We start from the raw sequence: 25,329 nt of genomic DNA, 5'->3' as shown, positions 1-25,329 counted from the left end.
AAAAGCGAGAGAGAGAGAGAGAGAGAGAGAGAGAGAGAGAAGGAGAGAGAGAAAGAGATGATAGAGTAGGTGGATAGATAGATAGATAGAGTAGGTGGATAGATAGATAGATAGATAGATAGATAGATAGATAGATAGATAGATAGATAGATAGATAGATCCCTCTCCCTTCTTTCATCTATATCTATCTATCTATCTATCTATCTATCTATCTATCTATCTATCTATCTATCTATCTATCTATCTATCTATCTGATAAATAGATTAGATACATAGATGATAGAGATGAGAGAAAGATAGAGAGACAGAGACAGAAAGAGAGAAATAGGTACAAAGAAAGAAACAATTGAAACAATAATTTAATTCCTATTATTTTCATGAACAAACATCTTCAAAGATCTGCTTAATATTGGTAAATTCACATCCAGCATTATTGGGAATCTTTACCTATATAAAGAAATGCATATTCTTGTTTGTAAAAAAACTATGTAGAAAGGGTAAGATATTATCCCATATCGGCTACAAAAAGGGAGTATTTTACAATTACCCCACCATCTAGTCAGAGCTGAAGAAGCTTCTTGGATGAGAAACGAAATGTCTTCAAAGAAAAACAAGAAAGTCCAGTTGCCTCTTGAAAAAGTACTTTTGGGACAACCATGACCTGGATGACTGAGAATCTCCATAGATATTTTACAAATTATTAGTTATGGAATTTGCTAAGAACTTCAAAACGAATAATCTTTATTAGGGAATAAGTGTTCATGCTGTACTGTTCATTATACCAGTCACATAGAGTGTGAGTTTATTTTTAGGTGTGTAAAGAAACATATAACCACACACACACACACACACACACAAACACACACACACGCACTGTGAACAGGTAATGTAAATCAGTAACATTTAATTTTCATGACTAATAGACATGTGCATTCAGAAGTAATGGGTTCATTATTATATATACAAAATTGCCGAATCAATTGTTTGGCACATACTTGTTTGACAATGGCTTCATTTTATTATGCTGTTCATTTGCTATTCCTTTTGTTGGTCTGTCTAAACTTGCTATTCCTTCAAGCAAACCCAGATCAATGGGGCTGAAAACCCCATTTTTTAAGCACAGAAGTTACTCTTTATTTAGAATCCAGTTGGACATTTTTCGCAGGGAATTCAGAGGGGATTGGAATCAGAAAATTTACAGGTAGCCTTCCTTACCAAAACTCAGAATATTATTTTCTAGATTAGTATTAGTGTTCTAATAAACTGAGATTTGCCAACGTGGTTTCATATACCAAACTCAAGATAATTCTTCTCCCCTGTCTCATAGCTGACAAAGTGAGAAAGAGCCTGTGGCCTAGAGGTTAATACATCTGCCTAACATGCAGACAGCCTAGGTTCGAATCTCAGAAGGGTATGTCTGGTTGAAAAGAACTAAAAAGTTCGAAATGGCTATTCCAGTTCTCCCTTAATTCTTTGTTAGCAATCCAAATTTTGAAACACACAACACACACACACACACACACACACACACACATATATATATGCAGTCCAGATTTTTGGCACTGTGCGGTGTGAGCAGGAAAGAAAGGCAGGGGATGGAGCCAGGAAGTTTGACCTCTTTTCCTGCCCTAGCGAATCTTTCCAAGTCTTTCTTTTTTCTCTCTCTCTTGGAAGCTACCCTGGCATTTCTGCTTAAGCCCATTTTGTCAGGATGTTATTTATGCTAATTGCAAAAAATAGAGTTTTGCTAAGGTAATGAGCGTTCTGCCATGTTTGTAAATTTTACGAACTGGTGGAAGCGTTGTGTGGCAAACATTCCCGAGTGATACTCACAGGGCCTTTTTTTTTCTTTTTCTTTTCTTTTTCTTTTTTTCTTATTTCCCTCCTGTTTTGTTGGAGTTGAAAATGCTTTCTTAAAAATGTCATCTGATTGGGGTGGGGGAGGATCCACAGATTGTGGGAAATGAGCAGATGCCATCTGCCTCAGGGTACAAGCGTAATATTTAGCAGGGGTCCAAGAATTCCACCATGATCTATAACCTTTCAAAATGCTAAGAATATTGGGAGGCATTTGGCTCCGATTCTGTCAAATATAGGCCCAGAATCTATTCATTTCCAGAGAGATTTTATTATATATTTTGGCCCAACTCAGATGCTGGGTTTTTTTTTTTTTTTTGGAACTGGTATCCAAATAAACCTGCAATAAATACATTATAATAATTATACATAATTTATAACCTTATAGATCTAATAATAATTTATTTATTAGACTTTCAGACGGCCATAATGTGAGGTTTCTTAGCAGCTTCCAGGAACAAAATGCCCACTGTACAACAATATAAACAAGACAAGTAGAGCCATTGTTTAAAAAATTAAAATTAAAGGTAACTCAGTTACAATTAGCGATTCCAATTATACTGGGTTAATTACACTGTTTTGATGTCATTTTGGGTAGAGTTTTTATATGTTGTAAGCCTTTAGAATCATTGTAGAGAAATGGGCAGTCGTGTGTGTGTGTGTGTGTGTGTGTGTGTATGTGTGTGTGTATGTGTATGTGAGTTCACAAAATTGGGGCCACAATGGAGAAGGATCTGCTCCTAGCCTTGAATCCCTCACTAAATTCCACAATAGTGGAAAAGAGATTGAAGTATTCCTCATTAGAAAAAAAAAATCACCTACTCCTTGAGTAAGAATGGACATCATGTTGTGTATAGCAGTAAGCATAACATGCAGTGATGGAATTCAAATACTTGAATAACTGGTTCTCTTATTCAATGCAGGCCTAGAATGGACTTCCGGAAGTGGCATCCACACACTTCCGGTGGGCCGTTCTAGGCCTGGGAGGCCTCCTCCAGGCCTCCGAGGTCTAGAACAGACTTCCGGAAGTGGCATCCAGGCACTTCCGGTGGGCCGTTCTAGGCCTTGGAGGCCTCCTCCAGGCCACCAAGGCCTAGACTGGACTTCTGGAAGCCAGCCAGTTCTCCGAATGCAGCAAAATTTAGCTACCAGTTCTACCGAAGTGGTGTGAACCAGCTGAATCCCACCACTGATAACATGTATATAAAAAGCAATGTAGAAGACTTTTCTCTTTCTTGGAAAATGTTAAGACCTGGGGTTCATTCAACTAAGCTGAAAAATGCAAGATGCAGAGCAGAAGAGGTGGCCATCACAATATAGGAATGAAATGCAAAAACTTGGAACACATCTGTCCCTGGGTGGACATTTCAGAACTTAGAACCAACTGTCCCAAAGGTGCTTTTTAAAAGGCAACTGGACTTTTTTTTTTTTTTGAGGATGTTTTACTTCTTATCCAAGAAGCTTCTTTAATTCTGACTGAATGGTAGAGAAAGGAAGGATTTATATTCTTTGCAGTCATCTGGTCATTAGCACTCGGAAGGTGCTTAGGACCAACTATTCCATATGTCTCTGGAGAGCAATCTTGTAATCAAGGAAACCATTTTAGGTAACCTAGAATGGTCTATTTTAAGCTCAGGGCACTTTGAGAAACCACAGGATATTTTGCAAATAAGGCTTTTTACACAACTTTTTTCACACAACCCTCTTGTAGAGAGTGCTCACATGGAGATTAAAAAAAAATAATAATACAGTTTGCCCCTCAAGCCAGTTCTTGATTTTATCACATGTTTTTAGATGGTTCTACATTTTTTTTCTTTTAGAATTTTATTCTAAAGTTTTTGAGAGGCAGAAATAACTGAACATAGGTGGTCCACAAATAACCTAGCCCTATGCCATGAAGGGTTTGTTGATGACAACTAGCAACTTGACTTTTTGGTTGCATTTTTCTGTTATTTTAAGCACCAGTTTGATTTTATTTCCTCAGGATTTACTGAGATTCATATTTTCACTTGGCTGTGTGTCACAGGAGTTAATTTATTGTTCCTAGCTCATATTCTTTCTTTCTTTCTTTCTTTCTTTCTTTCTTTCTTTCTTTCTTTCTTTCTTTCTTTCTTTCTATCTGGCCTTGTTGCCCTCTCGTAACTAATGGGAAAAGCGAGAGAGAGGGAGAAGGAGAGAGAGAAAGAGATGATAGATAGATAGATAGATAGATAGATAGATAGATCCATCCCTCTCCCTTCTTTCATCTATATCTATCTGTCTGTCTGTCTGTCTGTCTGTCTGTCTGTCTGTCTATCTATCTATCTATCTATCTATCTATATCTGTCATCTGAATTTTAGATTTAAACCAATAGTAATTGTAATAGTAATATAGAAATCACACCAATAATATAGTTAGAACTTAAAAAAAAACTTCATTAATAAACAAACACAAAATAACATTTCCTAAGAGCTGTGGTGGAAGTATTGCAGGCTAATTCTGCCCACTGCCAGCAATTCAATTCAGCTCAAGGTTGACTCAGCCCTCCATCCTTCCAAGGTCAGTAAAATGAGGACCCAGATTGTTGGGGGCAATAGGCCGACTCTGTAAACCGTTTAGAGAGTGCTGTAAAGCACTATGAAGCAGTATATAAGTCTAAGTGCTATTGCTATTGCTGTTTCCACACTCATCTAAAAATGCTTAGATATCAATTAAACATTACACCACAAGAGTATCTATATAGGGGGTGATTTCTGTTAATATTGGATTGTATGGAGACATTTAACCTTTTCTGTACCCAACCATGATCATGGTGAACGCAACTCTTCTTTGTGGAACAAGTTATTGGTACATAGATATATCATTCTGCATTATAACCAATCATATTCTGGTTTGGTTTACACTTTTTTTTGAAGGCATCTATTGTAGCATTAACACTGTCTCAAAAATGTGGATTATGACTTCAGATACTGAAAATAGAGAGGCGAGGGGAGACATGGAAAAAGATAATCTAAATTGCCTAGACTATTTAAGCCTTAAAAGTAAGAATCAGTAGCTTAAATTCATGAAACAAACATTCAATCAATGTAAATCAAACCATATTGTTTTGACAAACACTATGGTAGCAAAATTATATACCAAGATAAGTGTGTAAGACTCAATACCAAATTAAGGTTTTTCAAAAGCTTTGACATGTGTCGCAATCACAAAAAGTCATTGTTTCTTATTGTTGAAAACAGCTACAAAGAAATGAACATTTTGGAGTATATCTGGACTTGCTATGTCATCGATTTTATTTAATCTCCCCTGGATGTTTATCAATGCCATCTTAATGCTCAATGGAAAACATAAACACCATTCACTGTAGATTCAAAATATGCTATAGACACGTGCATGAAAGAGAGGAAGGAAAGAGAATAAGGTAGTGTCTTCATTCTCTTTGCTTTCATCAGAACTTTTGTACTGAAGTTATATGTAAAGAAGCCATCTTGTCTGAACATGGATGTTCATAGAAGATGTAAGGTAGATAAAATAACAGCTGCAAAAGTCAATGAATTCTGGCTTGACCTCCATCAGCTGAGATGTAACATTGAGTTCATGGGAGGTAACAGTTCTGCTCTATGTTGCCCTGATATTCACACAGTTCTGCTCTATGTTGCCCTGATATTCACACCTGGAATACCGTGTCCAGTTTTGATTGACACAATCTAAGAAAGATGCTGACTCCTTAGAAAGAGTGCAGCGAGGAGGACCTTGGTGGCTAAAGGATTGAAACAACTGGCTATGCAAAACCTAAAGACAAGGAGGCCAAAAGGAAAAATAATAGCATTTTTACAATATTTGAAATGCTGTTACGGGGAATACGGCATGGATTTATTCTCTATAGTACTCAAAATAGGACCAAAACCAACTGGTTGAGGCGTTAGAAAGAAAAATCCAAACACGAAATAAATTGGCATTTTCTCAATATGACAGTTGAATGGAATAGAACAGCCTGTATATAATAGTAGTAGTAGTAGTAGTAATAGTAGTGATGATGATGATGATGATGATGATGATGATGATGATGATGATGGAAGGTCATCTTAATAGTAATAATAAAGTTGGGAGGAAACTTGGTGGTCATCTAGTCCAACCCCCTGCTCAAGCAGGAAACCCTATACCATTTCAGACAAATGACTGTCCAGTCTCTTCTTAAAAACTTCAAGTGTTGGAGCACTCACAGCTTCTGGAGACAGGTTGTTCCACTGATTAATTGTTCTGACTGTCAGGAAATTTGTCCTTAGTTCTAGGTTGCTTCTCTCTTTGGTTAGTTTCCATCCATTGCTTCTTGTCCTGCCCTCAAGTGCTTTGGAGAATAGCTTGACTCTCTCTTCTTTGTGGCAGCCCCTGAGATATTGGAACCCTGTTTTCATGTCATCCCTCATCCTTCTCTTCATTAAACTAGACATACCCAATTCCAGCAACCGTTCCTTATATGTTTTAGACTCCAGTCCTTGAGATTTTTAAACAAGCTTAGATATTCATGCCTTGGACAGAGGATTGAATTAAAAGACCTCCAAAGTGTCTTACAATCCTATGATTCTAATGTTACACCAAACAGGGTGCAGACTGAAGTAAAGATTCTAGTTTCTCAATGCTTGTTTGGTCAAAGAGCTTTGCCGCTATTGTTAAATAAGGAGGTTAAAAAATGAAATTTTTAGCAAATACTTATAGTATATGTGGACAACATTGGAGGGGTAAGAGAATGCAACACATCCTCTTCACCTGAAGGAGTACAGGAGGAACTCAAGGATAGGCAGCATGGATGCTCTTAGAATCCTCCTTTGGTGTCCTATTAGGCTTCCTGCCTCATCTGACTTTATTCATTTTGCTTTTGATATTAAATTGAAAACTGCCATGCTGCAGAGCAAAGCAGTAGATTTTAAGCATCATCTTTATTAGGAGAACTTCTATGGACCCCACAAAGCTTCTAATGAAACATTGCTAAAGTGCTAATTTGTCTTCTGATAAATCAATCTTTCGCATCAGCCATTTTGTGCATAAACTGGTTTAATATGGCAGAATGTAATCCAAACATGCCACCCCAGAAGGTTTACCTTAAGACCCCAATCAAGTAACTTGTAGGATAATTCTTGGAGGGATACCACACTTACTCTCTACTTTAAAACATCTGTCTGATAACATTCAGATAAGTTAATTTTCAATTGTCAGATTTTGGGTGCCACAGGATCAGTATTCCTATCAAAAACTGCTAGGTTTTCAGGGGAAAAAAGTATCCCTTGCACTCTGTCTTTTATATCTAATTGAAGAACACAGTCAAGATTGACCTTAACTAATCTTTCTGTAGTTAATTAGCAAAGAAGCCTTTGGTTTTTAAAGAATTTACCAGATTATCATTTATAAATTGGAAAACTGTAAATTAATCCCAACTGGGTCAACAGTGGATTTATGGATTTGAAGTCCTATGTTTTCTTTACCACCCTGTCCTGGAGAAGGGAACTATCTCCAACTGACAGAATTGCCAATATTACTCTATATTTTCAATCTGTGAACATTTTAAGGGTCAGAGAAGAATTTTCCCCATTGTGATTATAGTACTTGCCATCCAGTGGTTCCTTTTTTTTTTTTGCATGTTTCTCCATTGGATATTGTGATAAATTGTGGACTTGCATTCTACAAATCCTTTATCTATGCAATCCATCACATTCTTAAGATATTAAGAGCCATGGTGGCACAATGGTTAGAAGGCAGTATTGCAGGCTAATTTTGCTGACTGCCAGGAGTTCAATCCTGATGGGCTCAAAGTTTACTCAGCCTTTCATCCTTCCAAGGTCGGTAAAATGAGGACCTAGATTGTTGGGGGCAATATGCTGACTCTGTAAACCGCTTAGAGAGTGCTGTAAAGCACTATGGGGTGGTATAGTAAGTCTAAGTGCTATTGATCTTGGTTTGCTAGTCTCAACAAGGTAAGAGACTATTTGTTTGCAATTTCACAGGAGATGCTATGTTAAAGAACATTGACATGTGGAATATTAGGGCTCACAATTCCAGGTGTCCTTAGCTACATTCACAGAAGTTAGGAATACTTCTGTCCATTAAAAGGCAATTGGCTGCGTCAAAATTTGTTTCCTTTCATCATTACAGGCTTCATGGGAAGGCTGATTGGGATTACTATGTTCCTTGCTTATTCTGAAGTACAGCAGTTGAACACAATGACAGCTGTTGACATAAAGCCCCTGTGCAATTTAATGTAAAACATGGTCACTTTGTGGTTTACAAAGAAACTTTCCTCTCCCTTATTCTCTCTCTCTCTCTCTCACACACACACACACACAAATCTCTTTGGGGCCCCATTATCATTTTAATGGCACCCAGCTCTGCTGGAGGGAGATTACTTTAATGTAATGTACTTTAGAGTGCAGGTTGTGTAAAAACCCTCCAAACAATTGTTTCTGGAAGGCCGAATATCCGTGCACCCGGAGGGAGCCAGATATACAATACTGCCTTGAAAGAAGCTGTATTCTTGAGTTGTATAGTGGTTTGCAGGGAGTGTAGTTCTTCTACAACAAGGGGAAAGCTGTGCACACCCAGAATTATTCTTAAGGCAAACCTAGCCCATGCCATCAAATATTGAAGAGGTATTTGTGAACCAGACACTATGTCGAACCATGGCCACAGACAAAAGTGTTGTTAGTTGCTCCTGGGAGTAAACACATTTTCTTCAGTTTGAAGGATTTTGAAAGGATAATGTCCTACAGTTAAAAACACAACAAAACAAGCCAGCAGCCACACACCCTTTCGAGCTTAACAATTAATATTTAATGGCCCTGAAATAGAAACCACGATTTGCCAGTTTTATTTGTTCAATCCTTCCAGGAAGGAAAAACAAAAAAACAAAAACAGAGCTGGCAGTTGTAAGGCACGCTCACTACAGAATTACTGAAAATAAGAAAGGTGAAACTGAACTTGATAGGGTTATTTAGTGTTTTGTATATTTTGCGGAGAGAGAGAGACAAGGTGCATAAGGAAGAAAGGACATATCAGATGAGTGAAGAAACCCTGATCCATATATACCACAGAGAAACAGAAATCTCTTGCACAAATCCAACTATACATTGTAGGGTTACATGCTTGTTCTCAAATGATAGAAAGTCCCAATGGGAGTGGAAACCTGACACATATAAAGGAATGAAGTCACACTTCACATAGTGTTGATTCCATCTCCAAATACTCTTTAAATCTATCAAGTTTGGCCATCATCTGGGAACTGAATCAGCAAGGCTTTGGGAGGCACCAAATTAATTTTGCATCAGCGTTCAGATGATAATTTGTTCTGACACCATAGCTCTGAGTTAGGACTGCGACAAGCAGGAGCTACCGGACTGGACATAGTAAGAGTCCAGTTTAATAGACTTCCTACTGTAATTTTCTGCCTAGAGGCAGATTTTCCTGTGTTCCTGCAGCACAACAATTGAGGATTACTCCGTACAAGTCCCGAGGATTTGGAGAGGATTGAGAGGATTAATGGACTAGGACAAAATTGCACCTAAGGGTGTAGCAGTAAATCTATGCTATAAGTGGTAGGCCAGGAAAATTGGCAATTGCTACTGATCTTTATGTATTCATGTCTTCAAAGGCAAAATATTAAGGAAGATGCATACATATGGCGCTATATTTAAACATTATAATGTTCTGTAACTGTTACTAATCTATGTAAACAGAATGGAATGGAATGGAATGGAATGGAATGGAATGGAATGGAATAGAATAGAATAGAATAGAATAGAATAGAATAGAATAGAATAGAATAGAAAGACCACACCTGGAATACTGCAGTCAATTTTGGTCACCATATCACAAAAAAGATGTTGAGACTTTGGAAAAAATTCAGAGAAGAGCAACTAAGATGATCAAAGGCCTGGAGACTAAAACATATGAAGAATAGCTACAGGACTTGGGTTTGGCTAGTCTAAAGAAAAGAAGAAACGGGAGACATGATAGCAGTATTCCAGTACTTGAGGGGCTGTCACAAAGAAGAGGGGGTCACGTTATTTACCAAAGCATCAGAGGGCAAGACGAGAAACAGTGATTGGAAACTGAACAAAGAGAGAAGCAACCTAGAATTAAGGAGAAACTTCCTGACAGTGAGGACAATTAACTAGTGGAACAGCTTGCCTTCAGAAATTATGGGTGCTCCATCACTGGAGATTTTTAAGAAGAGGCTAGACAGCCACTTGTCTGAGATGCTATAGGTTCTCCTGCTTGAGTGGAGGGCTGGACTAGAAGACCTCAAAGGTCCCTTCCAGCTCTATTCTATTCATCCAGAATACAGCTAGAAAGGACCTTGGAGATCTTCTAGTCCAACCCCCTGCTCAAGCAGGAGACCCTATACCATTTCAAACAATTGACTGTCCAGTCTCTTCTTAAAAAATCTCCAATGATGGAGTGCCCACAATTTCTGGAGGAAAGTCGTTCCACTGGTTAATTGTTTTCACTGTCAGGAAGTTTCTCCTTAATTTCACGTTGCTTCTCTCCTTGATTAGTTTCCAACCATTGTTTCTTGTCTTGCCTTCAGGTGCTTTGGTGCATTTAGCTAAGCAGCTAAATAGTTTACTGCATTGGGTTATTGAGCTAAATACCTGGATATTCTTTTTTGACTAATTTGCATCTTTTAAAATGAAATGCTAAACCCCCCTACTGTTGTCACCTACCATTGGAATATCCTGTCCTTGAAAGGCACCAAAGCACCAGAAGGCAATGTTTGTGAAGGCTTTTAATGGACACATTTTCTGATTTGAAAGCCACATCCTGGTCAGGCCTTTGTGAAAACCCATTCTTTTCTGCTCTTGTATGATGGTCATTTCCATTTGGGTTCTTTATTTCGCTTTCATTTTGCTGCGTGCATATGCCTTTTATGGCTTGTAAGCCATGTTGAAATCCTCACAGGCAGCAGATGAACTTTAAATATTTAAATAAGTAACCCAGAAAGTCCATTACATGGAGTATGGGAGATGACAAACTTTGAGGTATATGAGAGGGGTTTCTTTTTATCTCTTTCTCCTCATTCCCAGCTGAGCAATCTCTTTAGCATTTGAATGCTTCTTCCATATTTTTACATCACTCGTGCCAAGAGCCAGTTCTCAAGTTTCTAATGCATTTGGACCTCATTGTTTCATTAAAAAAAAAGGTTTAACAGGGACTAAATTAAATTAACTAAGGGATGCAATAAAATCAAATGTGTGGACGATACATGTTTATTTATCCTTTTAGCAAATCAGATCATATTTTTCTCCCCCTTGCAGCTGTAGGGAGGCTTTTTATCACAAAAGGAATTGTAATGTTTTGTGAGAAAGGACTTTTTCATTTTCTCCACAGAATGGTTCAGTTGTCCTCTCAGTGCATTGCAGACAGGGTGGCAAACCTTTATTTGCAAAAGAAAAGCAAATGGAATTTGATATACAGACAGTAATAAATGTTGAATATAGTGGACCTCAGATTAGTACATGTTGGATTTCCTGGACAACATTTTCTGGAGTTGAGTTTCATCTGAATTGCAGACAATAACAGACTCTGCCTGGAATGAAAGTGTCCAACATCTAGAGAACCATTCAGCAGAATTACTGCTTCCCCTCAAAATATTTCTTCTTCTTCTTCTTCTTCTTCTTCTTCTTCTTCTTCTTCTTCTTCTTCTTCTTCTTCTTCTTCTTCTTCTTCTTCTTCTTCTTCTTCTTCTTCTTCTTCTTCTTCTTCTTCTTCTTCTTCTTCTTCTTCTTCTTCTTCTTCTTCTTCTTCTTCTTCTTCTTCTTCTTCTTCTTCTTCTTCTTCTTCTTCTTCTNCTCCTCCTCCTCCTCCTCCTCCTCCTCCTCCTCCATGCTTCAGACCAAAAAGAGTTAGACTCTGTAATTAATTTCCATTTCAAATATGCTTCTAGGCTGCTTAGAAAATAATAATAATAAAAAAGTGATAGGTGGGTGCCAATCAGCACTTTGTTTAAAAGAGTGCCCACCTGCCAGGAAGGTATGATTAAAGGCAAACTATGTTGGGAGAGGTAGAAAGGATGGCAGATTGCTTTATGTAAAGCCTGTATATTTTAGTCAATGGAATGGGGTGTCCTTCCAAGTATGCATTCTCAAAACTCCAAATAACCAGCCCAAAATAGACTGAAGGACGGCAATGTATCAGCCCCTTCTTAATTACCTTAAGTAGTGTTTTGTGTTGGTGTTAGGGAAAAGTCACAGGGACATGTCTGTTGTCCCCAGTATTACAGCTGCTAGGTAAGAAAGATTAGAAGAGCAGCAGTAACTGCAAGATGATTACAGAGCTTTATGTGTGAAGCCAATCAAACCAAGTTTTTTTTTTTTTTTAAGATATTGTCTGAAAATGGAAAGGTTGAAGGTGAAAGGCCAGGAGGTCCTTTTTTTATTCCAACATTTACTTCTTTGGAAGTCCTTGAAAATGTTGATTCGGTTTGGCAGATTCCTGCTAACCTACTGGCATAGGTAATTTGTGCCTTAGGATCATTCTAAGGGGCACAAATGTATGAGACTATTGTCAAAGAATGTACAGTATGTTGTAACAAGTTGCAGGTAAGAGAAAGTCATAATCGTTGCTAACAAAAATTGGAAAGTAGAATCTGGCAGGATATATCTACCCCCAGGGATGAAAGTCATCTTTGGTCTAAATGGGTTCTTTAAAAAAAATCAATTGAAAAATGGAAACAAAAAAATAATTGCAAGCAACACTGATTGCTGAGTTTATACATTGTTGTGTGTCTGCGTGCATTATGATTAAGAAGTGCTGCATATACTGAAAGTCATCCTGTGTACATATCCTAGTTTGTGGGCCAACAAACAATTTAATAATTGCATTAGCCATCCCCTCCATAGACCGATGAATTACAGTTGTAATTATTAATAATTCCTAGCATATGCTTAAGTTGTTGCAGCTACTCTTACCAGAAGAATAGATCAGAAGGGAGACAAAATCTTAAATTCCATCCACTTTTAAAAGGATTAACACTCTATTGTACTAAGAAAAATTACTCAAGAGAATTTCAGCTTAATTGCTTAATAGATAATTTTAAATGTAGGGGTGGAACTACTAGTTCCAGTCTACAATCAATAAACATTTTTGAAATAAATACTTCCCTGTTTCATAATTGATTAAGACCCTAGTGATGGCCCTTTGTAAGTATTTTGATTTTGGGACCAGTTTTCTGGGATCCTCCGCCTGTGTAGATATGTTCTCATTTTTAGAAATACTTACATTGCCTGTGTGCAGGAATGATGAATGAAATTCTGTGAAATTGTAGAGGCAGTGATTTATAGCATGACCATCATTGATATAGGAGAAGAAAGAGCAGACATTTTGTTATAATGCTGCTGCTTTTAGGCTCTGGAGATTTGGTTTGAAGAGAGTTTGGTCAAATCAATGGATCAAGTCAATTCTCCCAATAACATCAGCACCAAGTCAGTTCAAATTGTCTAATCAGATGTGTCCAAATGGAGTCAGTCTGGTAATTCAGTTTGAAAATTCAAATTAAACTGGACGGACTTATCAAATTAGGAATTTGAACTGAATTAGTTTGGACCAATTCAGCATTTCAGATCAGGTTTTGCCTGATTCAGAAGTCTCCATGGCTCCTTTATTGCCAGCTGTAGAGCTTCTACTCTTACAGCATCTAAAATGGACCACACACCCTAAATTTTGGGTTTCATTCTGGCTTGAATGACAGAAATTGGCTCTCCCTGTGGCTTCTTTTACTTGTCTAAGACCCATTACAAGTCATTGGCAGAGAAGGCCTAATTCATAGTCTGTCACCATGGAGTCACTGCCGTGAAGCTCCAAATCTTTTTCTAAAGCTTTGGAAATCCTGCAGAATCTCGTATCTCATAAACAAAGCCCTTTTGACTTGAGATGTCGCAATTGTTACAGTATCAAAATTAGGTAATAACCAATTTTAACTCCATCCCTAAATCTGGGGGGGGGGCACAGTTTGGATTCTGAAACTGATCTGTTTCAAGTTGCGTCCACAGAATAGATAATGTCCATGAATACTTAGAATACAGAAGGATCCTAACGTGTGAAAATATGGAAGATACAGATATAGTAATTCTGCATATGAAAAATTTCTATGCTCTCTTGGCCAACATTCAGAAATCAATTAGACACCATCTAGATGGTGACTGCATTGTCTACTCAATAGACAACCCATTCTGTAGTTTAAAGACGTACATTGATTTGTGTAAACTTTTGGCAGTTTACATAAGAAAACATACAAAGTTTTCTTGGTTAAGAACATTCAGTTTGCCTTTATGGTGAATGTAGAAAAATCCCAGTGTTTTGATATCTCACAGCCTTAAAATCTGTGGGGGGAGGCACTCAAACTCTCTGAATATCAATTAAGTTGCTATTCCTGCCACTTGCAAGCAGGGGAGGTCCTGTCCATAGGAGAAAAATCCCTCTGACTTTCAAATGCAGCTGCTTGCAATGCCAAGATAGGTTGTTCTGTTTACCTTGTCAACTTCACGATATCCACCCACTTGCCTGCATTGTTCTGGGTTTATTTTCATTCTGGGCTTGGAATTCAAGCTTCGTTAAAAAAAACAACCTTGATAAGATAACTGAAGTCAACTGGCTTGGATAATAATACGGTTATGCTTGTGAAGTGTTCTCATGCCTTGATTAGAACTTTCCCACAAAATGCAAACTTATGGAGATAGAGTTGCATGCAATGGAACATTTCACAGGTGGTCAGATATATACATTTTAAATAACCAGACCATTATCACGGTAATAATGCGTCTCTAAAGAAGAAAACATAATTTGAGCTTAGGGGTTCTCTGGAAGATTTTTAAAGCAGACTTTAAGAGTAAGTTAAGTGAATTGGGACATTGTTTCTGATTGAAACTGTCCATCCTTGGTATGAATTAAGGCACCAAACAAATTTCTGATTTATTTATTTATTATTATCTATGAATCATTTTTTTTTATAGCCCTCCATGTCACAGAGGCAACTTTGTGTGGTACACAACCATATCTTCTAGCAGATAAATCTATACACTCACACCACGTTTGGCTTGGTTGACTCTTACTTGTGTCAAGTTGTGTCAGCTTCTGCAACTTGTTCAGGTAATTCATAATAGGGATTTGAAGCGAGCAGTGTGAAGTAATCTTGCGAATTTTTTTGAACATGTAACACAGCTCTCCATTCAGTCACTTCTTAGGGTCAGGGGTCTTCAAACCCCGGTCCGTGGACCAGTACCGGGCTGCGGCATGCCAGCAACCATTCCACACAAACAAGCAAAGCCCCATCCACAGGATGCAGGCAGCACACAAAACCACACACTTTCCAGTGTGCGGAAAAACCTCTCTCCACGGAACCGGTCCCTGGTACCCCAAAGGTTGGGGACCTCTCTCTTAGGTGACATACTGGGCTGTTTTTCAGCACTTTTCCCCACTCCTGTATTTATTTTAGCTGCCAGTTTTAAAAAAAAGAGAGAAAGAAAAAGACAAAAGATGACAAATAAGTGAATGATCAGTTATTTAACTCTGCAATCTTCTATGCAAACTGAGGGCTATTTCCAAAGAAGGGATCAGAGAATTTCACCCTACATTTTATCAGGTAAATTGATAAAGCCTTCTGAAAAATGGACCAGTAGTCATAGTGTGATGGTAGTATATTCTGTTGGTGTCGTGGTTCAAAAAGGAAAGAGTAAGATCTATTCAGAGGAAGCCTACCAAGATGGCAAAAGGTTTTGAAATTAAACTCAGTGGATAACAGTTAAAGATCAATGGTGTATTTAGTCTCCAGGAAAGCCAACTGAGAGGAGTATATATAGCAGTATCCTTAAATAACTGGCACATTGAAGGAAGAATGGAGTTATTCTCTATTTCCCTAGTGGGCTAGACAAATGAGTTAAAACTACAATAAATGTGGTTCAGGGTGTACATCAAAACGACTTCTTGATAGTGTAAGTAGTAGAACAAGTTGAGTTTTCTCATAAGAGTTCTTCAAACAGAGGCTGGCTATCAATTGTCATAGATGTCCTAGTGCAAGGGTCTTCAACCTTGGCCCTTTTATGATTTGTGGACTTCAATTCCCAGAATTCCTCAGCCAGCATTGCTGGCTGATGAATTCTGGGAGTTGAAGTCCACAAGTCATAAAAGGGCCAAGATTGAAGACCCCTGTCCTAGTGGAGCCTGCATTGAGCAGTGAACTGGATCAAGTGACCTGTAAGGTCTCCTCCACCTCTATAATTCTATGATTTTTATGATTTTTTTTTTCAAGAAAGCTCAGCAAATATCTTAATAGTCTACTTTCCAAAGAGATTTGGTATGTGTTAGCCCTGCATGATAATTCCTCTCCCTTTGCATCAAGAAACTAAGCAATGTTCCATTTTGAGGCTTACTTTATTATTGATGGATAGATGGATTTTTTTTACACTTTTATAAGAGTTTTCATTAAAAACAAAAAAACAAAAACAAAAAAATGCAGCTGTCTATAAAGACAGCCAACTGAAAGCAATAAAATGACAACACCAGCAGTTCAAACCACCAGGAATCAGTTCCTAATTCAGGTGGTGTATAAGCATGATAAATATACATTGAAGTAACACATAAAATAATGAAATGATTTACAAAAAAAAAGAAAAAGAAAAAAAAGAATGGAGGCAGTGGATGAAATCAAGTGGTCTAAGCAAATGGCAAGATGCTTGTGTAATCTACAGTGTAACTGTGTTCCACACAGCAGGAGTAGCATTGATTTCGTTACAGCACTTATAAATATATATGTTTCTTTTGTAACTGTCAAAGTGGTTTACTAGGTAGAATAAAACAGATGAATGAATTGTATATTTAATGTAATATATGTAACAATACAGTTAGTTTTCATGGAAGGGAGGGAGGGAGCAGTGAGAGTATAAAGTGTGTTGATTAGCGTAAAGGTGTGTTGATAATTTTCTCACTTCAGTCTGAATACTGATGAAATTGACAAAAGAGATTGTCAAGAACAGTATCTAATACATGCAATTTTTTTTTAAAGCAGAGACAACAGCATCAGATTACCCTTCTTACTCTTGAATTCTTCTATCTGGACTCACCCCTTTGTAGATTTTCAGTGCAGTTCCTTACTGTATGGTTTGTTCCGAGGTGTAAAAAATTGCTTTAGGGGAAAAATAAAACCACACTATGAGTGATGAAGACTTATTCTATGGAGAGTATGAAGTGCTGGGTGGGGGGAGTTATGTTGGACTGGGGAAAAAAAGTTTTTTTCTTCAGAGCTAGGTCAGATCAACACCAGCTTTAGCTTTTGATTCATCCCTAGAATTGCCCGTAACAAATCAGTTGTACTCGGAGACCAGTCATAATTGAATTTCTTGAGGCATTAGGAATACGTAGGGGAAAAAAAAACATCATAATCAACCACAAATTGGTTCAAAAGTCAAGAGAGCTTCTTCAACTTCAGTTAGCATTTGAGGCTTACATCTAGTTCTGGTTAAACCTAGGAGGTTTATTTCCATTTGTTTCCAGACAGTTCAGATGTCTTGCAAAACAGAAAACAGCTCTGCCTTGTAAATCTTTCTCTCCAAATAAGGTAAAAATATCTAGCATTGTTACCAGGAGGAATGAACCCTGCGGAATCGATTTCAAATTGCTAAATGCAATTTTTTAAAAAACGTCTTTCATAATGTCTTCAGATATTAACTCTGGTGTAATATATATATATTTACATTTGTTATAGCAGTGAAATAGCAGAATACTACTTTTTAAGGGAAGTTCAGGATGCAGAAGTCAGAGAAATAGGTGGAAAGCCCTTAAACTGTTTGTCTTTCTTTGAATTTCCTTTCTCCTTGGGTATTTGTGATTAGTATGCTGCAAATGTAAGATAGCAGTAATCTGTTGGAAAAAAATTACAAATGATAGTTGCAAGTGAGCTGTGATCAGTGAGTTGAAAACAATTTAAGGTAGTTCTGTTTTCCTAGTCACAGATAGGACTTTGTCTTTGATGGGACAGATAATAGTTTATGGAGAATAGTACATTTGAAAACAGATGCTATTGTTTTGAGTCCAACCTATAATAGAATGCAAAGCAAGCCTTTAATCTTTAACTATATCCTCCCAGTTTTGTAGCCATGGACAAATTTACACATACAAAAACACACACACAAACATACATACATACACAGGGTTGGAGTAATGTTGGGGGCGGGGTGGGAAAACCTCCTTTTTGCAAAATATTTAGAGTGCCAGTCTCTTTTCTCAAGTAGATAACAAATGTAGTAACTTCAAAGTAAGAGGCTAATAATATCCTCATTTTAAGAGTTACTGTATTTGCCTGAAAACGGCAGTTACCCTAAAGTTAAGACTGTCCAGTAACACAAAAGACAGATAAATCAACAGCAAAACCTCAAACCTATTTATTTTGGAAGGACTCCAAAATGGCCCTCAGATGGTAAATTAAATGGAGACTAGCATTTTATTTCACTTTAGAGCAGCATTTATTACAAAAATGTTTCTGGAGGAATGGTCAGTTCCTTCTTCCCCCCCCCTCTAACTAGTAATAATAATAATAAAGTTGGAAGGGACCTTGGAGGTCATCGAGTCCAACCCCTGCTCAGGCAGGCAGGAAACCCTACACCATTTCGGACAGATGGCTGTCCAGTCTCTTCTTAAAAACTTCTAGTGTTGGAGCATTCACCGCTTCTGGAGGCAGGTTGTTCCACTGGTTAATTGTTCTAACTGTCAGAAAGTTTCTCCTTAGTTCTAGATTGCTTCTCTCCTTACTCTAACCCTACTCTCTGTTCCCACCTGATGGTCTAGAAGAGGCCATCCATGGTTCACGATCTGATGGTAAAAAGATCTAAATATCCAACTAGGTATGGAAGGATAGCATAGGTGTTGCTGTGAAGCTGCAGCAGAAACATCATCCCTAGGTTTGTGGTGTTTTTCAAATCATTTAGAGAACTTGAGACCCCAAACGCTTTTGTTTCTGTGTCCCCAAGGTGCTTTTCAAAAGGCAATTGTTTGCTTGTTTTTTCCTTGAAAATGTTTTGCTTCTCATCCAAGAAGCTTCTTCTGTTCTGACTTGAATGGTGGGGAATAGAAGGTTAGAACTGAAGAAGCTTCTTGGATGAGAAGCAAAAGCAATTGGGCCAGTCATGACCAAGATGATTGAGAATCTCCACAGACTTTTGTTTCTGTGGCGAAGAGAAGATCACAAGGACTGTAGCTTCTGCATCTCAGACAGCCCTAACATTGCCACCACCAATTCCTCCTTCTCCTGGTTACTTTTCTTGAGAACTTGCCTTCCAAAGAGAATTGTGTTAATTTGGGGCTTACCCCCAGGTCAAGCGAAGGATGAAGTCCTTTTCCCTTGGGATCAATTTGGCCCGAAGGAATTTGGCTTGGGAGCTGATCCATACAGGAGGCTGGTTTAGCTTCAGTATGGCTGAGGGAGATGCTAAGAAGTTCACCCCGAAGAAAATTGTGTGCTCATTGAAAAAAGCTGAGGAGTTATTTTTACTCAGGTTAAAGCCGACACTGTGAATTATTATGCAACCTGAGTCACTATTGTACTACTCCAAAGACAACTGTTTGAAATTATTTTTGAAAGTTCTCTTATATAAATTGATATCCTGGGCTACAAAACTAGTAAGGAGAATGTGAAGCTACAGGAAGTCCTCAATTTACGACAGATCTTGAAAAAGGTACTTACAACCCATCCTTGAAATTAGGACTGCCCACCCCCGAGGTCATGGGACCACATTTTGGGGAGCTTGGCAACTGGCTGGCATTTACAACTGGTTGCGGTGTTGTGCAGTCATGTGATCTTGATTTTTTTCCCCCGTTTTCCAGTAGAACATGCCCATTGGGTATGCTGGAATTGTTTAATGATCCCGAGTTTTGCTTAACAACTACGTGCTTTGCTTTAAGACTGCATTGACTGACTTTACTACCTTTGTAAATCTATATCTATATAAATAAAAATGTAAATGTTCATTTGTTCAAAATCTTAAATCTCCGAACGTTCTTCACCGATTGCTTTGAAATTTTGACACAACGTTGCATTCGAATACGCGCATGTTTCTATATACCTACTATTATATAGATGTCACACCTGTGACAGGTAAAAACATGTTTTTTTTGAAAAACAGCACCATCTGTTGGACGTAAAAGCGACACACTTCTTTTACGTTTAACCAGACTGAGCCACAGCAATGCGTGGCCGGGTACAGCTAGTATGGTAATAAAATCAAGTCTGGTCATGCACTGCTTCGGTTATGAACCCAATGTTTTACAATTGAAATTCTGTTCTCCATTACAGTCGTAAGTTGAGGACTTCTTGCAGAATTTTTGCTCCTTTGGTGCTCATCAGAGAAATAAAAGAAAGAAAGAGCCTTGCCATATGGGAACTGGAAGTTATCTTCACGGGGTGGAATATGCAGTTAAAAGTGCAACAGACTACGATCCTGTGCTATTGCCTGAGACTTTAAGAATGTGCTTTAACCTAGAGATCACCTAAAATGTAGACATGAGTTAACTGCTGGATTAAAAAAAAAAAAGATTTTGCTTTTTTTTTTTTGCTTAAGATTGAAAAAATATAAATGTCCCAAACACCAGTTTTGGGGAACATTTTGTGAGTTCACCCCAGTCCTTTCTAGGCAGTTATCCAATCTAGATGGTTGCAAGTAGTTGGGCCATAGGTAGGAGGGTTTGATAAGGGACGAGAATTATATTGACAAAGGTACATTTTTTTTTGCAAGTCTTGGAATCTTGGGAAGAGAAAGCATATGGAAAAGAACTTTCTGGAATTCCATGGAAAAAAAAGTTCTTAGCCTTCTCTGCTCATACATGTTCTGATAGTAAAGAAGACCCACATAGGCATCCAAAGACTGCAAATCTGGTAGAAAGACAGAATAAAAGGAATTCAGTCCACTAGGAGATGACTTTGATGGAGTGAGCTAGTGATATATTACTCTACCTGCTTAATCAATCTTCCCAGAAGGGAGAAGAGACAATGAACACCTACAAGATGTCCCACTGAGTTAAAAGAAGCTTAGTCCCAAGGGTATATTTTATTGCATTTTAGCCTCAGTTGCTCTTGGCACTTACTCATGACATCTAATTTGGATGTAGTGGTAATATTTCATTAAAAAAAAGAAAAAAATAAAGGTTAGCATTCGCCGATTAGCACACAATGCAAATGTGTCCAGTGATTATTCCTTAATAGTGGTAGGCTCTGTGCTCTTAAATTATTCCTGTAATATGTGTATGATATGGACACTGTAAGGTAATAATGAAATGATTAAAAAAAACAACAACCCTACACACGTAGTAGCCATCCATGCAATAGGAGATTTTAGTCCTTCCTTGACCAAGAATACTGTAGGGATGCTTATGTTCACGATGCTGTTTAATGAAACACATTTTTAGAAACTTATTCTTATATAAAAGAAAAGCTGCAAAATTGTGATATAACTTATATCTCAGTCTCGTTGCTCTGTATTTATCATTATAACTAGTTTAGATTTAAAGGAAGAAAAACTCTATGCATTTATCTAAGTTTTGTCTATGCTATATTATCCACTCTGTTGTACCGAAGTAAAATACTGCTTCGGGGTGATAGTGTTGAAAAAAAAAAAAAAACGAACATCAGTTTTGCAAAGCATTGATTATACCCAGTTGCCTTTCATTTATGAGAATCGCTTCCAGTTAAAACAAAAAAATGGTTTCTAATGTCCCTTTTATGAAACCAATGTGAACCAATGGACTAGCACAACACAACAATTGTATTTGGGCTAGTGTGTTTCTGGATTTATTTGCCAAACTGATGAATGCCAAGACTCAACCTCTATCAAACAGAACTTTGTAACAGTTCTATGAACTTTTTTTTTAATGACTGTACTTGCAAACTGTACTACATTCCTTGTTTTATTTTATTAATCAATTTAAATGTAAAGCAGTATGCCTCTCATGCCTGTCAAATCAAAAACCCTTCTATTTATTTACAATATATAGATATACATATATATATATATAACTTAATGTAACTGCAAGTTTATTGCATTCATATAACTGTGTATATATTTATATTCTGTGACTTCAAAAGCCTGTATTGGAACTAAACTTTGCTTAAATTACTATGTGGACTTCTTTCAACCATATTTTTTAACTGATGATTTTAAGGCTACGATCATTTACTAAATGTACTTTGGAAAAGAAATCACAATAAAGTTTCAGAAATTGTTTTTTACATCGTTGATGCTTTGTCTTGAATTTTCTTGCAAAAAAGGAACACTGGAGATATGAAAAAAAAACCCATCATTTTTTCCTGAGTTGCATGCATCAATAATGTTGATGTAAATATGATATAAACCAGATGTTTGACTTAATAAACGTCTCTATTGAGTTCAGGGCTGCACAGAAAGCCGACAGGTTGAAGCAGACAGTTTTTGACTTAGCTGTTATTTTAGAATGAAGTCCCCTGTCTAAAATTCAAAAGTTGTGATATCCATCAATGAACTCTTCTTCTCTTAAATTCAATTAAAACAATTGAATTGCTGTCAAGAGTTCTATCAGAACTTGAGAACAAGGTCCTAAAGTCAATCCATGGATTACACAATTAAACACAAAAATCATATTTACTTTTCTGGCCTAATTACTCAGTATTTGAAGATCTAACATGTTTCCAGTGTGGTGGAAACAGCAATATGAAGAAAGGAGACAAGTGAAAATATTTTTGAGAAGTCTTCCAGTCATATCTTTACCTCTGGCAGCTAGGTTTCTGAGGATCAGACTGATTTGTACAGCCTGCCTGAGGTTCATGCATTTGATAACTCATGGTGTCTCATCAGTGCCACATGATATATTTGACAAAACAGTTGTCAGGCTTAAGCAGTGACAAATCTGGTTAGTGTTTGGATGGCAGATTCCAGAATATACGGTACTAGATCTGTAGGCTACATTAAGAAACAATCCAAAAGGAAGCAATAGCAATCCACTTCCATATTGAAATGATCCATAAATGGATGTTTCCATTAATGGATGGAAGACTATGATTATTTACTAATGCATCGTTTACTAATCATTTATGAATGGATCATTTCCATCCATTGATGGAACTGAACCTTTATTCAAAGAAAGAAGCAACCTAGAACTAAGGAGAGATTTCCTCACAGCAAGAACAATCAATCAGTGAAACAGCTTGCCACCAGATGTTGTGGCTGCTCCATCACTGGAGGTTTTTAAGAAGAGATTGGACAGCCATTTGTCCAGAATAGTAAAGGTTTTCTGCTTGAGCAGGGGGTTGGACTAGAAAACCTCCAAGGTCCCTTCCAGCTCTGTTATTCTGTATTCTGTATAAAAACCACCAGAAGGCAAGCTTTACTTCAGGGACACTATCCATTTACAAATAAGAAAGGAGCTAGGAAGATTAGATTCCAAACTGATGAAATACTGAGAATTTTGGCACCTGGGCTGGCCTTATTTTTTTCTACATGGAATCTAGAATAGGAGTGATGCTGGATTCCATTTGAATCATCCTCCTTCAAATCCACAAAACATTTTGCATAAGAAAGAGTTCATGAAAGCATAAGAATTGGTATTGTTGATTCGGTCAGTCTTCCGTAAGAGAGGAGATTCAGTTAGTTGGCTATGTAAAGGACTTATTTATGCATATGCATAAAAACTCTTAATTCATTTCCTAAATCCTCTTTTATTTTGCCTCATGACAATGTGCACAGCAAACCATGCATAAAGTTGGTCTTAGTTTTAGTAAACTCATCCATTTCCTGCCAGTTCCATACAAAATGTTTGAGATTATATTCACAGTGTCTATGCCAGATATGAACGGGATACCCTATAACTGATATACATTCCTCTTTTTTTTTTTTTTACTGAAGGGATTCATGGGTGAAATGACCTTAATGACACATCCATGCAGTTTTCCTAGCAGAGAAATAGGTTATCATTGCCTTTTTCCAGTAAATTCACTGGTTTCCCATTTTACTCCCATAAACCCTTGTGGTCTCTTATTCAAATGTGAAACGAGCATGATCCTGTTTAGCTTCCCAGCCCAGACATGATGGCCCAAACATATAATGTTTATTTATGGATTAGTTTCTCCTATCTATCCTTGGATGGTTCTCTCTTAATCTGAACATTGACACAGATTCTGTTGATTGGATAGAATAGTCCAGATGAATACTAGATGCTTATATGAATTATGAATGCCATGGTAAATCAGCAGCAAAATGTACCAGGGTCATCTGTCATTCTGGGATGAATGACAATGCAATGAAGAATGAAATGCGAATTCAGCTTCTTGGAAGGTGCTCTACAAATAAGAGATGTGGATTCAACTTCCATCACACACTTGCTGAGGGGGATATGATCAAAGAGTGTTGACTAGTTGGTAGACGTCTAGTGATGGCACATTTCCTCATCAATGAGAAAGTAATAAAAGCACAACCTGCAAATACTTGAGATGGTTTGGTGTGACCTATGGGCATGATCCTGGAATTTGCACACTAAATGTGACAATGCACTCAACATGCTTAGGGTTTCAGTAGGGTGGTCCTCAAAATGTTCTCTATTCATGATTTCTGGAAATTCCACATTTCCTCCATCCAGATGGGAAACAGGAGGGGGGGAGAAGAAGAGGGAGAGGGAGAGAGAGGGAGAGAGAGTAAGCCTTAAGTAGGCATATGATAGATCAGGGGTGTCAAACTGCCAGCCCACGGGCCAGACGCATCACACAGAAGCCACACCCACCCCGTTGCCAGCAATGGCAAAACAGTCCCGATACGTTATGCGACGTCATGTAACGTCGCGAGTTTGACATGTCAGTGATAGACTAAATAAAATAAACCCTCAAGAATCATCTTAAACCGGTTCTGTCCATTTGTGTGATGAGAACCCTTCCCCCAGCCCATATTTTCCCTCACACTAAAAACCGTTGAATACAATATCTAAAACAATGTCCATCTCTGAGAAATAATATATATAATAATTATTATATTAATTATACTATACTATACTATACTATACTATACTATACTATACTATACTATACTATACTATACTATACTATACTATACTATACTATACTATACTATACTATTTCTCAGAGAGCAAATTTGTTTCCCGACCTTTCAAATATGTCAAGCTTCAGTTGTTATATTTCTTCAGCTGACACTGGGGTCTTTGCACATCTGGAGAGCACTATGTTCTCAACTTTTAATTTTGGAAATAATTAAAATACTAATACAGTATTTGCACCATTTGTTACCCATTAAAAAGAATAAAAAACTGAGTCCCACCCATGTATTCAGAAGTGATATATTCCTTTTCCATTTGACTGGAAGAACAGGATTGTTCTTATGACATATCCTAAGATTGGTGGGTTATCTTTTGACAAGAGGGTTGCCAGTTGTATGAATCTTTGTGTATTTTGTAATCATTGTTTTGCTTTGCTTTCTCCATGAATT

General features: G+C 37.5%; 1 protein-coding gene across 4 annotated transcripts in view; it reads left to right on the top strand.

Moving 5' to 3' along the window:
- The window catches only part of PCDH9 (protocadherin 9), a 784,060-nt gene that overhangs the window by 36,388 nt on the left and 722,343 nt on the right, over positions 1-25,329 (top strand). For 2 of the 4 annotated variants that reach the window (XM_015810817.1, XM_015810815.1), the window contains exon 2: positions 15,813-15,817. The exons of the other annotated variants lie outside the window; for them this stretch is intronic. In XM_015810817.1, the coding sequence (XP_015666303.1) occupies positions 15,813-15,817 (5 nt within the window). The remainder of the gene's footprint in view (positions 1-15,812; positions 15,818-25,329) is intronic. 4 annotated transcript variants of the gene reach the window in all.

This window comes from Protobothrops mucrosquamatus, unplaced genomic scaffold (genome assembly GCF_001527695.2).
Source record: "Protobothrops mucrosquamatus isolate PMUCROS unplaced genomic scaffold, P.Mucros_1.0 scaffold22, whole genome shotgun sequence".
Lineage (NCBI taxonomy): Eukaryota > Metazoa > Chordata > Lepidosauria > Squamata > Viperidae > Protobothrops > Protobothrops mucrosquamatus.
Note: the sequence above shows the minus strand (reverse complement) of the source record. Positions and strands in the feature narration are given on the sequence as shown.